The 19,684-nt window shown below is 32.3% G+C and overlaps 1 protein-coding gene across 1 annotated transcript in view; it reads right to left on the bottom strand.

Moving 5' to 3' along the window:
* Positions 1–19,684, bottom strand: part of LOC134697643 (cytosolic phospholipase A2-like) — a 204,509-nt gene that overhangs the window by 169,931 nt on the left and 14,894 nt on the right. The window contains exon 2 of the mRNA XM_063559926.1: positions 16,580–16,601. Within this exon, the coding sequence (XP_063415996.1) occupies positions 16,580–16,601 (22 nt within the window). The remainder of the gene's footprint in view (positions 1–16,579; positions 16,602–19,684) is intronic.

Below are 19,684 nucleotides of genomic sequence, written 5' to 3'. Positions count from 1 at the left end.
CACATTGATAATTGGCCTCTTCTGGTTGATCCAAAGTCATTTCTAGTCTTAAATGATAAGTTAATGTATTGAAATAATAACATATATGGATTACGAGTACATTTTTAAAAAGAAAGTGCAACAACTGCTTCTTCCGGTTTTCTCAAGGTCACTTCCTGTTGTCATATTCAAGGTCATACCCAGCAAACACAACAACATCTTTAAAATGATATTAAAATGTTGTATCTAATGTCATGAAAATATAACAAACAAATGTGAGAAAAACATATGTATGGTAGAACTTATATTGCTAGAACGTTTTCAAATTTATTTTCTAAAATATTGTCATAATATAATCAAAATTTGGAAAGGAATATCATTTTAATGTGAAAAAGGATCGCGTATAAAACATCTTGATATATTTTTAAAAATATTTTCCGAACATTTGAAAAACAACATGAACCTCAAATAATGTTATAAAAAAGGAAACAGGTGCCAGATACAGAAATGTTCACACATCACATATCATCACTATCGAGCAGCTCATTAAATATGAACTCATCTTTATCAGCAGTTTCGGGAAAAACAGTGATGAAAATATATGTTGTAGAAAATCCGACAAATATAGGTGGACAGACGATAGACAGTGCGAAAGCCCACATTCCAACTGCAACGGTATAAGGTTAAGTTTTTCAGCCTCAACTTGTAATACCTATCTTATACATATGATGCATATCTCAACCTGAAGATGCAGGAAATATATTTGCCATGGGACATTATGCAAACATTATACACATTTTAAAATTAAAGTTACATTGACTTAAACTGTCACCTTACGTTTTGGCTTTATTATGAACCAAGTTGAAGTTATTATTAAAAAACCTTATATCAAGATATTTTAGAGGCACTAACTCCTATAATATGCCATTAAATTGTATCAGATCAGATGTAAAATATATTCATTACAACAATGGGAACATTTTGGAAATCTTCTTTTATATGTATCTTTCAAAGTATTGGAGAAAATTCAAAAACAAGCCAAATTCAAGATTGAGAACTTGAACTTGACCTTTGACCTTGGTCTTATTTTTTATGTTAGGACATAACGGCCTCAAATAAAGTATTGATTGGTTATATGATTAACGGTTTATGAATTTTATTTTGTAAAGGTAGATAACTGTAAGATACAATCAAACATATTGCGAAACAAATATTTATTGCAAGAACAACAATTAGCGGAGGAAAAACAAAATAATTAAAAACCAGTGTTCTCTGAAGATCTTTCCACCACTAACAATATATTATGAAAATCAAAAGACCCTAAGTTTTTTAATATGTATGGGTAATCAGTTATATTCCTTTACGCATAATTCTATATATAAGATGGCCAAAACCCATGTCTTGTCTACACACCCTTTCAACCAAAATGCATGAGTTACGACATATCGCAAATAACAATACCATTAAATATGTAAATATAAATTTAGAATATGACCTTTGACCTTGATCAAATTTTATCTTTTTTTTACCAAGGACCTCAAAACCAAAGATCTTATGCCCAGATCAATTATGGTTTACCAGTTAGACACGCATATCACTTATATCAAAAACATAACGGGGAATAACTCGTAGATAGTGTGTCCGAGTACATTTGGTCAATATAAAAATCTTTATCATGAAGATGTAACAAGCAATTTGAAAAAATAAATTTGTCGTTATCTTTTACGGTTGCGAAGGAGTAGGGGCCACAAGAGAAACATTGTTTGGTGAGATAACTCTTACAAGGTAAAGTACTTAGTTAAGTGGTTGTCAGGTTTTAAAGCATTAAAACTATACGATATCATATTCCAAATATTTAAGCGTCGTCTTGTAAAACAACAATACTATGCAAGAAAAAAAAAGACGGAAGAAAAAACATAATTATGATTAAAAAAAAATGTCCAGAGAACAATTGATTTAGATATTAAAATATAACAAATTAGTCTAAAATGTCAGTTCATGTTGCTTTTTTATGTATAAATATGATTATAAAGCAAAGGTCAAAATCTAGAACGTACTGTAAACCTTATACCTTGACCTCAATTTAAAGGACACAAACCAAGGACCTAAAATCAAAAGATCATAGGTCTTTAAAATGTATGGTTAATGAGTTATATCACTGTACGCATAATTATAAATATGAGATAAGCGAAAACTCCCATTTATTGTCTACGCACCCGTTCACTTTTTTTTTATAATTTACGAAATGTCACAACTGAAAATTTAGTAAAATTAATTTCTCGATATGTTATAAGGTTTTTGAAAAGTATAAGCTAAAACCAATCAGAATTTAGTTCATACTGATGCGATAAATCAATGATTTCGATTTACATTTGAGTGAAATAATTGAGATAATTCGCTACTTACAGTGAAGTAAATGTCACTGCCGTTCTGATGTGATAGCTTCTTTCACATCGATTTCAAAACTATATAGTTTCTATACACTTTGATCTGTAAATCAAGAGATCATTGACCACTTCCGGTTTATCGAAAGTCACTTCTCTTCTTTAGTGATTAGTTTATGTATTTAAACTAGCAAAACTATGGATTCCAAGTACTTTTCTATGTAAAAAGTGCCAAAATTGCTACTTTCGGTTTTCTCTAGGTCACTTCCGGTTTTCATTTTTCAAGGTCATATTTCATCAAACGTTTTGTAAATCGTCATATGGCCTTATAATAAAAAAAAGTTAAAGTTAGTAACTCCTTTAAGATGCCATTAGATTGTTTCAGATCAAATATAACATATCTTTATTACAATGAAGCACACATTTTGCACTTGTTCTTCTATATTTATGTCATAAAAAGTGTTGATGAAAATGCAAAAACAAGGAAAAGTCAAAATTGAGAACTTGACCGCGACCTTTGACCTTGACATCATTTTCTAATTTAGGACTAAGGAGTCCCAAATAAAAACATTCCAAATTAGCCAAAACTTCCAGAGGATGTAACGAACAATTTGTAAAATGAAATTTGTCAGTATCTTTTTTCGTTACGTAGAAGATGCAAACACCTGAAAAACAGTGAATATGGGGATAACTCTTACAAAGAAAATGGTTCCGTTTAGCAGGTGAAATTAAAAGCGCATAAACTATACCATACAATATAAAGAATATCGCAGTGACATATTGCAAAACAAATATTTTTCGACTGTTTATCGCCAGAACAAATTTTGGCGGGAAAAGATGTTTTTAACAATTAAAAACCAAGTGTTCAGAAAACAATTGACGGTCTTTCCACCCTTAAAGATCAATTTTGATAGAGAAATATACAAATTCAAGAACAAATAATAGCTATTGTCGGTTTACAAAAGGTCACTTCCGGTTGGGTTTTCAATGTTCAAGTGACAAACGTATTGCAAAAGTACCATGGCTAAATCATATATACATATGAGGTAAAAGCAAAGATCAAAATCTAGAACGTCAATTTTACCTATAACTTAAAGTTCGATTTCAAGGTCATAAACCAAGGGCTTCAAATCAAAATATTATAGGTCTTAGTTATATATGGTTAATGAGTTATATCACTATATGCCTACTTTTCAATATGAGAGGGGGGAAAACTCCAATTCAATGTTAGCATACCATTTCCACCAACATTCATGCGTTACAAAAGGTTGCAACTTACAATTCAGTAAAAAAATATTGTCGATATCTTATACAGTTTTTGCAAAGGTTTGAAAATAAGCCAAAATCAATAAATTTCATAATATGACCTTGACCTCTGACCTTGACCTCTGACCTTGACCTAATTCTCTTATTTTTGGATCAAGAATCACATTACAAAAGATCATAGGCCTGTATCACTTATTGTTTACTAAATAGAAATGCATATCACTTATATCACATGCATAAGGGACAATTAGAACAAATCATGCAATGGATATAACGAGCATTTTTTTTAAATACATGTGTCGCCTTCTTGTACGGTTCCGGAGGAGAAGCAGTCAAAAGGAACACAGAGTTTGGAGAGATAATTATAACCAAAAAAATTGTTCGGCTAAGATTTATTGAATATAAAAAGCGCATAAACTGTATGATACTAAAAATACAGAAAAGTGGAAAGACCTTATAATCAGAACAAATACAATATGTCTAACCACAGAAAAGTGGAAAGACCTAATTATTATAATGAGGTTAAATTATATGTCATTTATTTGTCAACCGCACAGGAACTTGTTTCATAATAAAATCTAAAGTATGAACCTTATCCTAACCATTCTTGTATAGAGTTTTTCTAAAAGACCAACATGGTTAGAATGAACAAATAACACCATAAATAAAGGCAACAGTAGTATATCTCTGTTCGAAATTCATAAATCGATAGAGACAAAACAAATCCGGGTAACAAACTTAAACTGAGGGAAACGCATCAATTACAAACACAATTCTATTTTGATATTCTTGCCATGGTTAAAAAGTACATAAAATAACACCTTTACAAAATCAATCCCAATTTATATTCTTGTTAGTGTCTATAAATTAAACAAAACAAGTGAAACTGCGAGCTACTGGTCACTGATGATACCCCCGCCGCAAGTGGATAATATTTATAGTGTAAAAATATGCAACTGTTCGGTAAACAGGAAGTTGTCGAGTGATGAATCTGAAAACGCATCACACGGTATAGCTGACTTATATAAATCCTGAAACCAAATTTCAGAAATCCTTGTATTGTAGTTCCTGAGAAAAATGCGACGAAATAATTTTCAACTTGGCTATCATATGTAAAATCATACAAGTGTTCGGTAAACAGGGAGTTGTCAAGTGATCAATCCGAAAACGCATCACACGGTATAACTGACTTAGATAAACCCTGAAACCAAATTTCAGAAATCCTTGTATTGTAGTTCCTGAGAAAAATGCGACGAAAAATTTTCATGGGACGGACTGACTGACGGACGGACTGACGGACGGACAGACAGAGGTAAAACAGTATACCCCCCCTTTTTTTTAAAGCAGGGGTATAATTAATCTTATCTTATTTTAAAGATATTGACATGTGATGATATAAACAAAAAAAATATATATACGTCACTTTTGACATTATATACTAATGCTTTCGCTGTATTGTTGTTTTTTAACATGTAACTTAGATTTTTGTTTAATCATATCGAATAGTGAATACGCTTTTGAAACTGACACCGATTTTGTAATAGTTATCTCCGCTAACCCTGTTTTCCTTTTGTGCGCAACTCCTTCGCAACCGTAAAAGATAACGATTTTATTTTACCAAATTGCTCCTCACTATATCTTCAGGATGTTGAGTTTGGTTTAAACCGAAGCATTTCGGAGACTTCATATAAGAGTTATTTCCCCTTCTTCATTTATATATTAAGTGATTATCATTTGTAACTCATTAAACGTAAGTGAGTGCTTGAGAGATAAGGTCTTCAGATATGAGATCCTTGGTAAAAAAGAAAGAAAATTAGGTCAAGGTCAAAGGTCAAAGTCACTAAATTTTAATTTTAGTCTATTTTTACTTCTTTTCATGAACCGTACAAAATATTGAACTGTCATTTGCTACCTGTCGTAGCTCATAACATTTTAATTGCAAGGGTTCGTATACATTAAATGAGAGATTTTGTCTCTCTTATATTTAGAACTATGCGTATATGAATATAACTCATTAACGAGATATATCAAAGACAAAGGTGTCTTTTGATTAAGTGTATTCGGTTGATGACCTTGAAAATTGAGTCAATGTCTTAGATGAATTTGATGTTCTAGATTATGACCTTTGCTGTTAATTCATATTTCTACACCACAAAGCCATAGAACTGTGTGCATTAGGTTAGAAGGCATATGATTTTTAAATTATTCTTTTTTTAAATATATACTTGTTTATTTAAAAACAAATATTTTTACAATTTCTTCAGTTGACCAGGAACCAAACTGAGAATTCCCGTTTACATCTAAAACCAACTGTACGGGAAGCAGGAGGCTAAAAAAAAGCGCACTGTTTTTTTTAGAAAAGCAGTACTTATTATTCTTCTATATACTAATGAATGAAAAGAAACATCCTCCTACCATGCAGTAATACATGTAGCAATAAATAATATTAATATAACATAACAACATAATGGAGTGCACATCTCAACCAGAATAATGTAACATTATAGAATAATCAGGAGCACCTCTAAACAATTGATTACCTAATAAGAATTAAAGAGATACATCGTGACTGTTATCTCCTGCAAGGTATGTAATTAGCATATACAATTAATCAATCCATTCGTTTGTTGTGTTTCATCATTTGATTTTGTCATGTGATTAGGGACTTTCCGATTGAATTTTCCTCGGATTTCAGTATTTTTATGATGTCACTTTTCAATGTGTTTATTTTTTCTTTGTTTATTGTATTATTAGATCAGAAACAGGGTTCTGATATCAGATGCGTTATAATGTATAATTTCAAAAGATTAAAAATATCACAAGAGGGACGAAAGATACCAAAGTGACAGTCAAACTCCTAAATCTAAAACAAACTGACAACGCCATGGCTAAAAATAAAAAAAGACAAACAGAAAAACAGAAAAACAATAGTACACGTGACACAACATAGAAAACTAAAGAATAAACAACACGAAAATAGTTTACATTTTTATCTTATCATATTTAATTTTGTTACTTATTTTCCAGAAGGTAAATTCTGTCATGTTTACAAGTAAAGTGTGGTTCGATTGACCACAGCTTTCTCCCCAAAGCAAAATTTGTTTTGCATTTCCATTGAAATGTTTTTATTTTATCAGTGATATGAACTTTTTTCAAATTGTCCCATACTATTTTCCAATTAAATTCGTGCCCAAAATTTGTCGCCATTTGTTTTAACGTTTTGGATGTATATTCGTATCAATCATGTTTTGAATATATTTGAGTTTCAATTCTTTAGGTTTGATTTTTTTGTGAGTTCTATCTAACATGAACATTTCAGTTCTACATGTATGTTTACTTTTTCATTAATTTCATTACCAATTTGTAAAATTTGCAAGAAGTTGATTGGTATTGAAATTTTAATTTTTGAAAGTTACGATAAACAATTTCTTTTATCCTCAAGTTTTTTTCAGATATATAATTTCAACTGTAAAATGTGTTGCTTCCGTCATTCCATATGTCTTCGATATATTTCATGTTACATTTTTGGAATGAAAGTTTTGAATTACCTAATAGTTTCATATTAAGTTCATCGTTCTTTGTTTTGAGATTATTTCCAATTTTTAGAAAATTATACCATGTATAGATTATTTTCTGATGAATTAAAAGAATATTTTTTAAGATTTAGTCCGTTAATATTCCAACATTTACATAAATAAAAATGATAATTTTACTTATTGTCAATTTGTCGAAGCCAATACTTGCCAATCGCATTCTAGCTTTCTAACGGTTCGTGAAGATTGCGATAAATTGACTTTAATTGCTTACTACTAATTAATAAGTCTATACTAATCATGAACATTCCACTCGTTGTTATATCAAGACAACAGACTTGTCTTTCTATTTGGTTTATTTTCCAATCCCATGTAAAATTCGAATTCATAGTTATTAAAGGTACCAGGATTATTATTAAGTACGCCAGACGCGCGTTTCGTCTACATAAGACTCATTAGTGACGCTCATATCAAAATATTTATAAAGCCAAACAAGTACAAAATTGAGGATTGAGGATCAAAAATTCCCACAAATTGTGCCAAATAAGGCTAAGGTAAACGTCAAACACTAATTTAAAAATCAATTGAAATAGACACTTAAGTGTTTAAAAAGTGTCTAAAATATTTCGTCAGATGAACATGAAAATTGAGGCCTAAATCGGCCCTTACCGGACCTACTCCTTTATAAAAATGACCACATTATTGATATTCATGTCAACACCGAAATGTTGACTACTGGGCTGGTGATACCCTCGGGAACAAAAAGTTCACCAGCAATGGCATCAACCCAGTGGTGTAAACAGTTATAAAAGGTACAAGGGTTATAACCTAGTACGCCAGACCTGCGTTTCGTCTACATAAGACTCATCAGTGACGCTCATATCAAAATATTTATAAAGCCAAACAAGTAAAAAATTGAAGAGCATTGATGATCCAAAATTTCAAAAAGTTAAGCCAAATACAGCTATTTAATAATATTAATATTGTTAATTTCTTTTAAATATTTTTCAAGAATTCCCTGCATTTCAATTCCATAACTACACATGGGCAATATGATTTTTTTTAACTATGAAGGATTTACCACTAAATGAATTTTTCCTACTTTTCGTGGACACAGTTTTTAATCTTTTCTATAATGCTTTGACATATAGCATCATTATCAATGTCATATCCGTGATTTACTCCGCAGGTTTTTACATTACCTGTAAACCATTTGATTTTATTAATTTGTTTTTTCCTTTTAAGAGACCCCATAGGTAACCCTTTAGTTTAATCAAATTGATTTAAATCCCTAAGCTTTTTCATATAGCGTTATGCCATCAAAAGATTCTTCTACTGATGTCTATTTTTTGTTAAAAAGCTGAGTGTCATCAGCAAACATGCATAATTTAGTTTAAATACTTTGACCCCCCTTTTTCACGCGGTATATGTATTTCTTCAATTTCCTTGTTACCTCGTATTGCGTATGACATTGGTTCAGCTTGCAAGATGTATATAAGGGGTGATGTTGGATAGCCTTGTCTGATGGAACGAGTTTTCGAAAAATATTTTGAAACATGTCCATTTGTTTTTATACAAGTTATATCATCATAAAGTAGCATGTTGATCAATTGCCTACGTTTTCCCCAAAATTTACTTTTCTAATACAAAATCCACCCAATCCCATTCAACTCTATCATTTAAGGCTTTTTGTTGAAGAAATATTATTATTCCATTTTCGTCTTCGATGTGAATATAGTCTATTATATCTTGAATTAATCTGTTAGCATCCCAAATGTTTATCCCTTCAACAAATCCTTTTTGATCTGGATGTCATATGACTTTAGAAAAGCGAACCAGAGGTGACCTGAGATAAATCAGAAGGGACTAATTTTTATACTTTTATGTAAAATATATAGAACAATATATTGTTGAAATCAGTGTCATTTAAACTATAGCATAATACCGTAAAAGGCATTTTCTAAACCAGATGTAACAAATTACCTCCCTTATTTCAAACAAAATTGTATAGAAACCATATATTTGGAATCAGCGTACATCAAGATTTAATTTGACATTAGAAATGAAATTCCAAACCTATTTTAATATTTTCATATCAAAATGATTCCTTTACATTGGAAAGACCTTCTATTGTTTTTAAATTTATTTATGTAATTCTCTGTGCTGAGTGTTCGTGTGTTTGTTTGTACTGCACGTAGTGATGTCCATTTACCTGTATTTTTAACATAACCATATTAGCGGGAGGTTTGGCTAGCCTTGAAACCAGGTCCACTCACAATTTTTCTTAAAATGTCTTGTACCAAGTTAAGAATATGGCAGTGTCTTCACATAGTCCGTTACTATACATATGCTGGAGTTTGCAGTATTTTCTGTTGCTCTAAAGTTTTTCCTCTCCTCAAACACGTAGGACCCAACCCATCCTAATGAAACAAGCGAAAAGGGACTTGCGAGCCTTAAAATTATTCCTCTGTTGAAACACTTTGGACCAATGAATATGCGGCAAAACACCCTATTTTTTTGGGGTGGCTGTAATATTCTCTGTGGCCGTATATGGCGATAATAAGAATGACAAAAAAGCAGCGTGTTCATTTGTATTCCACATGAATAGTGATACAAACAATGTATGGGGTTTACATAAATCATATCAGACTGATACCAAAGGGAAGTAACTCAACGAACGTAAATCAAATTACGTAAGGTACTATATAAGAAAAATGTTACATCTCCCTTCTCAACACAAATAAAAATAAAATAAAACAAGAAGTAATTGTAACAGGATGCTGTGACGAAGTCTCCCAAACGAAGCTCCGATAACTTCCCATTCATATGGTCCCATGTTCATTTGATTTGATGTCCCATACAAGAATATATATGGCTTACGAGTAGGGATCTCCACTATTTACAAGTTTTCAAACAGGAGGGGGTGGTGGTGACCCCCAGGGACTTTAACTACATTTCATTTGATTTGTTTTATTGTCCCCTACAAGAAAATGTATGGTTTAGGGGTGGGGATCTGGACCGTTTACAAGATAATAGTACATTCTCAAATTGAACGGGGAGGGGTGTCCTCCAGGATTTTCCATCTAATTTCATGTGATTTGTTTTATTGTCCCATACAAGAATATATATGGTTTAGGAGTGGGGATCTGGACCGTTTTCAAGTTGTCAAACAAGAGGGGTTGGGGTGACCCCCTAGGAACTTCCATTTTATTTCATTTGATTTGTTCTATTGTCCCCTACAAGAATATATATGGTTTAGGAGTGGGGATCTGGACCGTTTCACAAGTTTTAAAACAAGAGGGGGCGGGGTGACCCCCTAGGGACTTCCCTTTTATTTCATTTGATTTGTTTTATTGTCCCCTACAAGAATATATATGGTTTAGGGGTGGGGATCTGGACCGTTTACAAGTTTTCAAACAAGAGAGGGTGGGTGACCCCCTAGGGACTTCCATTTTATTTCATTTGATTTGTTTTATTGTCCCCTACAAGAATATATATGGTTTAGGGATGGGGATCTGGACAGTTTACAAGATAATAGTACATTCTCAAATTAAACGGGGTGGGGTGACCCCCAGGAACTTCCATCTAATTACATGTGATTTGTTTCATTGTCCCATACAAGAATATATATGGTTTAGGGGTGGGGATCTGGACCGTTTACAAGTTTTCAAACAAGAGGGGGTGGGATGACCCCCTAGGGACTTCCCTTTTATTTCATTTGATTTGTTTTATTGTCCCCTACAAGAATATTTATGGTTTAGGGGTGGGGATCTGGCCCGTTTACAAGTTTTCAAACAAGAGGGGGTGGGGTGACCCCCTAGGGACTTCCCTTTTATTTCATTTGATTTGTTTTATTGTCCCCTACAAGAATATATATGGTTTAGGGGTGGGGATCTGGACCGTTTACAAGTTTTCAAACAAGAGGGGGTGGGGTGACCCCCTACGGACTTCTCTTTTATTTCATTTGATTTGTTTTATTGTCCCCTACAAGAATATATAGGGTTTAGGGTTGGGGATCTGGACTGTTTACAAGATAATAGCACATTCTCAAATTGAAGGGGGTGGGGATGACCCTCATTGTAGTATGCTATTTTTCGTCCACATATTTACGGGAGTAAAAAATTGTATTTCAAGGCATGTTTTCAAATTTAATCTAATTTGATTTTAATGTCTCAGTTCAGATCAGAATGTCTAATCTTACATGTAATCTATAATTGTATAATCCAGCGCGGGAAGTTTGCATTTTTCCATAGGACATCACTGACAATAAGTCATCATTCGACGCGTGCACACACAAGTAATGCTGTTATTATAGTACTTTAACAAAAAGTTAATGATCTAATTTCAGAAACTACATGAATTGGAGCAGATTTTTGCAGGAAAGGATTTCTATTTTACACAGAAAGAAGTTTGTACATAGCAAGGTTTATCATTTTACAGTGAAAAGAACGGCAGAACTGAGGGCGTTTTTCTCTTCATTCGAATTGGATAACTCAAAAATTCAGTTGGAAAAAAGGGGACAGTGTAGTGCTGAAAAGATACATTTAGATAGTTGCAAAGTTTCAGGTTTTTATTTGTAATGTGTTGAATTGACCATTTAAGGGGCATTGAACCTTTAAGAAAATGACGGGTATCATATTGACTAAAAAATTCCAGTAGGGGCATGACACAACAAACGTTTTTGTTAAATCATTTAGTATATTTCTGTAACTCTTTTCAGGGAAGAAGCGACATAAGCCGTAACATATCAGAACATGACCTTGACATAATTTGCTTTTTTTTTGGTTCAAGGACCTGAAATTGAAACGGTCGGTCTCTATCACTTTTGGTTAACCAGTTACATCTATGTTTTATATATTTTTAAAAATGTTACGACATTGAAGATTAAAAAAAAATCATTTCGTTTGATTTGGCTATTGAGCAAGCTTTAATGCGAAGCATTAAGACAACAGGAGGGCTTACAAGAGGACGAAGTATAAGTGAAAGCCAGAGAGCACTCTGAATTTTATCTATTCCTTATTGTGCTGAGGTAAATAATGCAATGATGTCATTTACCGGGACAAATTTCTGTTCCTTAGATCAACATAAAGAAGATGGCATTAGTCGCCAAAAAACGGGATACTAAAGATACGATGATATTTGCTTCCTTTCTTCAAGAGAGAAACCCATTTGTTGAGGAAGAGGGTATGAGAAACATAGAGACGGGTGTATCAGCAACATCAGATGTTAATGCAAATAGAGCTAAAGATATTGGACTCAGTATATTAAAATCGATGGAAGGTAAATGCGTATCAGAGTTTACTTTCAAAAGAAAATACTAGGCTTTCACACTTCAAGACAAACCTACTTGCGTAAATTCGGAACCTGAAATGGCATCAATCGACCCAGAACTTTTATTTCAGAGATTTATCGTAGCTGCAGACAGTATAAGATAAGAATTTTATCAATCTAATCAAGAACCCATAAAGGGCATCATTTTACAACACAATATGAGTGGGAAAAGCAAAACAGAAAACGAATACCATACTATAACGTTATGGACAGGTCAGAGCCTAACACATTTATTAGATAACTATTATATTAAATCTTATAACAATAAAATATCATATTACTTCATATATTTTGTTTACATCTGGATCTTATTTCTAAACCTTAATAATGTTATTTCCTAGGCATACGAGAGTTGGTATAATGCTCATTTGTGAACAGACAGAAATATTTCTTATCATTAGGTAGTTCTTTAAAATTAGTTCAAAAAGTGATAACTTTATCAAATAATAATTTCCTCTGTTCATCATATAATGGACAATTTACTGTAAAATGGGTCTCATCTTCAATAGAATTTGATCCATGTCATAAGCATTGATGACATAAACGTTGAGTTCTCTCTATGTATTTTTTACTATATCTATCTTTCTCAATTCTAAGATCATGAGCACTTATTCTCATTTTACATATAGCTCTTCTTATACTAAAATCTTTAATTGATAAATAAGCCTCCTTTACAAAGTCAGTCTTGAGGTTGAAATAATTTGCTATTACTTTATGATAAAGTTTCAGATCTTTTGATCAACCAAAATGTTTTAAAACTATTACAAAGTTTACATTTTACAAAGGAGTAGGGGCAATAAGGCCCTTATTTGGCCCAAAAATTTATGCAAATTTTAAAGTTATCATACATATTCTTAAATGACTGAAAACTTGTCTAAGGTATCAGGTACAAACAAAAACACAAAAAAAAATGACATCAAACAAGTTACCATGGCAACAAATCATAACCTAATTTGCATATTTTGTTAAATTTCGTGATTTTCCTTGTTTTTTCATTAAATTTTAAGTATATTTTAGACTGAGAAAGTATGTGCGCATCCAAGAAACAACTTTATATTTGATGAGATAATGCCAATAGTTATAATAAAGCTTTTGTTAAATTATTTTGTTGGTTCTCGGCTGCGCAGGATGTTTCCACAACGGACATAAAGTCAGAAAACTGCATAAATTCTGTATTTTTCATGGTTTTGGTGAAAATAGTACATATTATGACGTTATTGTGACGTCATCAGATAAAAATCTTAATGTTTTTCATTTGTACTTCTTGACCCTGTGCATTTCTAAACATTATGTGCCAATTTGAAATAGTTATCAAACATTTCATTTTCTTGGGCCAAAACTAGGCCTTAATGCCCCTACTCCTTTAATTAATTTATTGAGCTTTGTATCTAAATTTTGTATATCAAGTGATTGAAGTACATATTTCATAGATGAATACCAACAATTAATGTTTTCTGCATCTAAAATGGTATTACAAACATGAGCATCATAAAGTTACCCTTTGTCCAACTTGTTAAGCCTGTGTACATATTTTACCATAGATATAATGACAGAAAAATAAAGATGAAATCTTGCAACCTCTGATAACACTGCTAAATTTGAGGCCTTCTTATTTACACCAAGAATATACTTAAAATAATCATTTAATATGTAGATTAATTCAAATAGATAACCACTTTTTTTCTTGCATGCAGCATAGTTAATTTTAAATGAACCCCAAATTTCACTACAATATAATAAAATTGGTTTTATTGTGTGATCATATAAATGAATTACAGTATCAATACTTGGATTACAAGCTGACATGGATTTTTGTAATTTAAATTTTGCCTTTAGGGATTTTTTGAATAGCTCTTCTTTGCCCTGTTGAAAAAGACCACTAGAAGTAAAGACTATCCCTAAATATTTACATTTATAAACACATTCTATAGCCTCTTTATCTAAATAAAATTATTCCTTCAAACATTTTCCAGGCTTGTTAAAAATTAAAAACTTTTGTTTTGGACAAGTTTACATCTAGACACCAGTCACTACAATAAGTATGCAATATTTCATGTCGGTTTTGAAGACTTTTTTTAGTGTTTGATAATAAAATAATGTCATCAGCGTACATAGACAATCAATTCTACGCCCATTGATATCAACAGCACCTGGACTTGGTTCCAATTTTGGAGGCAAATCGTTAATGAAAAGCTTAAATAAGTTTGGACTTAGAACATCCCCTTAATTGTCTTACCCCAACTAGTGAACTGAAAGATGGTGTTAATACATTGCCCACTTTCATAGACATTTCATTCATGCTGCACATATCTTTTAAAATATTATAAAAATTTCCAGATATGTTATTTTCCAATAATTTATATTTAATATCACAGTGTATGACCCTGTCGAAAGCCTTTTTAAAGTCCACAAGTATATATGAAGACAAATCTGAAATATATGTTTATGAACTGTCTAGTCAACCAAGTTCTATGTTGATTCATCCGGATTTATGAGGCCAGCATCAAAGTCAACTCTAGCGGATGCGATTTGGAATCTTGGAGACTGCAGTACATAATATACAGATCCTGTATACAGTTATGTTGTTGATGGCGGATCACTTATGCATCAAATAACGTGGAAAAGTGGGTTGACATTTGGAGAAATTTGTAAAAGGTATATTGATTCCATCAAGTGTTATGACTTGATTGTTGTAGTATTTGATGGATACGTGTCCGGTCCTGATACAAAAGATGCAATGCATCTTAAGCGAACCAAAGGAATATTTGGCACAAAAGTAACATTTATGGAGACAACGCCTTTTAGGTCTAAAAAGGAATTATTTTTGGCTTATAATTAAAATAAACAGAACTTTATTGAAATGTTGAGTGGACATATGCATTCAAACGGAATTGAAACAAAGCATGCTTCAGCAGATGCAGATGTCCTGATCGCTAAAACTGCAGTGGAATTGTCCATTTCGCACCCAACAATACTCCTGGGTGAAGATACTGACATGTTGATACTTCTGTTGACTATTACAATTTTGGATCTATGAATCTGATCTTTAAACCAAATCATGATAAGAACAAAAAGTCAAAAATATGGAACATAAATAAAACGAAAGGCGTTCTTGGACAAAACATGTGCAACTTCCTATCATTCACGCAATAAGCGGTTGTGACACGACATCCAAGCTGTATGGTGTAGGAAAGGTAGCTACATTAAAGAAATTTATTGACAGTCAAATATTGAAAGATCCTGCTGAGATATTTTTAAAAGGATTTCTTGTTGAAGACATTATAAATGCCGGGGAAAAATAATTACGTTTTTGTACGGAGGTGCTCCGATCGAAGGACTTGACGTTCTCAGGTACAAAAAAATTGCAAACAGAGTTCTAACTAAAGAAATAATTAAAATACACACTTTTCCGCCAACTACCGAGACTGCTACATATCATAGCTTAAGGACTTATTTACAAGTTCAGACATGGATCGGATGAAAAGAGATAGATCATTGTAATTTTGGTTGGTTACTTGTTATTGATACTTGATTGGAAGACTTATGCCTATCAAGACAAGAAAGCAACCCGCTCCACAAAGACTCCTTTCAATTATACGTTGCAACTGCAAGACTAATTGTGATCATACTCGTCGCTGCACATGTCGAAAACATGGTTAATAATACAGCTAAGAAAATCCCTGTGTAAATAACCTTCTTAGCACTTCGAACAATTCAAAGTTTCAAATAAATAAAAATGAAAATATCAATTAATGTCAAACCACTGTGATGACTTTTATTTTATTTTTAACTGTATTAAAAAAAAGTAACTTTAGATATGGATTACGTTTTTTTTTGCATCTTGTTGATTTTGGGAGTTTTATATTCTATATATTGTTTCTTATTTTTTGTCGTTTATATCTGACTGATCTTAAATTTTCTAATCGACAGCCTGTTGTCTTTTTTTCTTCTTATTTCTCACATTATTTGCATCTTCCTTCCAATGGTGAGACGGATAAGTAAACCGAAGCAAAGCTGTTTTTGTGCTCTTTTTTGGTTAATATTAAAAAACAGAAATGTTAGTCTATATTCAAATTTATAACTTACTTTGTAACGCTGGTAAAGAGGTCTGAAATAAATAACACAATATGATTACTAATTATAGCATTATAAATCAGAGATTACTGGTGTATATGTAATGTTTAATTTGTGTTTCATGAATTCGTAAAATCAACTCTACCCCCAGATATTGTAGTATGTTCACAGTCGTCAAAGGTGATAGAAGCTTTAGAACTGAGAGTGCCTTGTGGAGGGATGTGAAGAATACCAACTGAAAAAAAGAGAAATATACAGAGCTGATGATAACATGTAGAAAGGCGGTTGGAAAGCGTGGCTGTTCCCAGTAGAGGTAGGCTGTAGAAATGTTCATGCACAGTTAGTATGGAGGATGTTACAGGTAATGAAAATAGTCGGAGAGACAATGAAGACAGCTAGGAGAAGCAGCAGAACGTTTATCTTGCTGATTATGGCATTGCCGTGATAATCTGAGCTGGAAGCCGAGTGCTGATGAAAGAGGTTTGTCCAACCTCTACTGACCCGCCAACCGATACACGGTCGAAACATCTAGTGAATGTTGGAACCATCTGAAAACATAAAAGCACCGGCAGAGAGCAACAGAGATTCAAAGATGAGGAAAGATGAGCAATCAAGAAAATATGACAGCAGAAAAGCAGAATGCCACCATCTGTAAGTAATTATCATTTCCTCTGGGGAACTGAGGAAGACCAGTTACGTTATTAAACCATCTATTCCTGTCCATACCTAGTCCAAATAGCACAAAGCTGAAAAATTTTACTGAAAAAATATTTTCCTTTATTTGGGATTACAAACCAGATAAAGTCAGTAGAGACACCTTATCCAAACCGCACTGTTTAGGAGGACTAAAAATGATAAATATTGAAAACTACATAAAAGGTCTTAAATTAACCTGGATAAGAAGAATTAATAGAAATAATTCAAAACTAGTAAAACTATTCCTCTTTTCAGAAAATTTGATTTTTTTGGAAATGCAATTTCTTGGTCCTTATAAAAAGTTGAATAATCCATTTTTGATGCTTGGCAAGATCTACAAAAGGTACAAATACTGTCAAATTAAAACATGCCCTTTATGGAAGAATGGTAGAATAAAGATTGGTAACAATACAGTACTATATAAAGATTGGAAAAAAAGGGGTTTGGCTGATCAATGACTTGTTACAGTAAGATGAACATTTTATGACTTTTGATCACTTTAATAATGCATACAATATTAAAACTAGTTTTCTCACATATCAAGGCCTAATTTCATCAATAAAAAAGTATTTAAATCAATATCAAATATGTCCAAATGACTAAAAGAGAGAAAACGGTCCTGTTTTGCCCTCAGTGTTAAATGTTGTTTTTTTTTAATCCCAGATAGGTTCAAAAGATATGTATAACATTTTGAATGGTAACAAGTCATATCCTAAACAAAAATGTGAACAAAAATGGTCATTAATTCTCAATTCAAACTTCAATTGGAAAAATATTCATCAACTGCCCTTTTCATATAACAAAAAATTCAAAACTGCAGTGGTTTCAATACAGAATAATACATCGAATCTTAGGCACAAATGAACTCCTCCTTATTGTCTCAGATAATAAGATTTATTCCTATGAAGAATAAATCCGGGTATCGGAGGAAAGTGGGCTTAAGTTTTGGGAGTTGTCCCGCTTTATACACGTTATGGAATTATTATATTATAAGTGACGTTGCTTAAACTGTGACGTCATTCATTCTTTCTTTCCCACGCCACAGCAGAGACAAGACGTAGAAAATTAGGTTCCGTATAAATTAACAAATATGGTTTCAAAAGATACCCACCCACCCACCACTTAAATGTAATTAATATGACTTTTGTATATATGTTATATCATGTTGTCCGATGTTCTGCTGTTTTTGTTCTATTTTTCAGGTTGAAAAGATTGTTAGTTTATTTCGGTTATAATCCCAGTCCTTCGTCACGGCTTCAGACAAAGACGTCCACAGACTTCCACCATTTGGCGAAAATAGCGACACAACATCTACAAATATATATGGCTTCTTATAATGGAATTATGTATCCGCTGAGCTTCTGTTTCCCAGGGCCAGCATCCGATATATTTTGGAAGCAATAATGTTAATAAGGATATTATGTTGATTTATAAGGAAATGACATTATATTAAAGGAATAACAATAAGGTGGAAATAAGCAATAAGGAATGGACACTAATGTGGAAATAAGGAATAAGGAATGGACACTAATGTGGAAATAAGGAATAAGGAATGGACAATAAGGTTTAATTATATTATATACATGTACTAGGGACTTGCCAATTATGTTTCTCGGCAGTCTCATTCTTTGTCAAGCCGTGGCCGTACAATTTTGTACTTTTGCCAAATAAAATATTTCTTACTTGCTGCCCTTTTCATATAACAAAAAATTCAAAACTGCAGTGGTTTCAATACAGAATAATACATCGAATCTTAGGCACAAATGAACTCCTCCTTAAAATAAAAATTAAAGATACAAATATTTGTAGTTTTGGGTGCGGAGGGGTTGAAACAATAGAACATATATTCTGGACGTGCCCATATATATCAAAATTCTTCTGGATAATTGAAAATTGAATGTATAATACTAACAAATACTAACAACTGTATAAATATGATATTTACTAATGTTGGCATGGGGGAAGAATGGCTATAGGACACCGGTACTTGATGTTTTAAACTAACAAATGTACAGATTTCATTAAAATATGATAAATTTAAAAAAAAAAAAAAAAAAAAGAAAAAAAAAAAGACCAGTGACGTTCGGGAGACAGCTGATAGCCGGGAACAAATCAAGATCAGCTACCCTCAGTGTGGTTTCCGCGTGTGACCACCAAAGACACTTATAATACAAAATGAAGAAGTAAACACCCAGAGTCTTCCAAGAAGTGGAGAATGAGAAGCTCAACCAAACAGATCAAAGTCTAGAAATAATGCGGGAGAATTTAACAAAGACAATTTATATGGTTCCCGTCGTTACAAGCATACTTTTAAAAAAAAGTGGTATTAAATAGAGCATTTTTCAGAACTGATGTTCGTTGATTTTTCTTCTTTTTGTTACACAAGGTTAACCCTGCTTAATATAGCTTTTGAAATTATGC

Source organism: Mytilus trossulus, chromosome 14 (assembly GCF_036588685.1).
Source record: "Mytilus trossulus isolate FHL-02 chromosome 14, PNRI_Mtr1.1.1.hap1, whole genome shotgun sequence".
In the NCBI taxonomy this organism is placed as follows: domain Eukaryota; kingdom Metazoa; phylum Mollusca; class Bivalvia; order Mytilida; family Mytilidae; genus Mytilus; species Mytilus trossulus.
The sequence above is the reverse complement of the archived record's forward strand: the minus strand, read 5'-3'. Positions and strand labels throughout refer to the sequence as shown.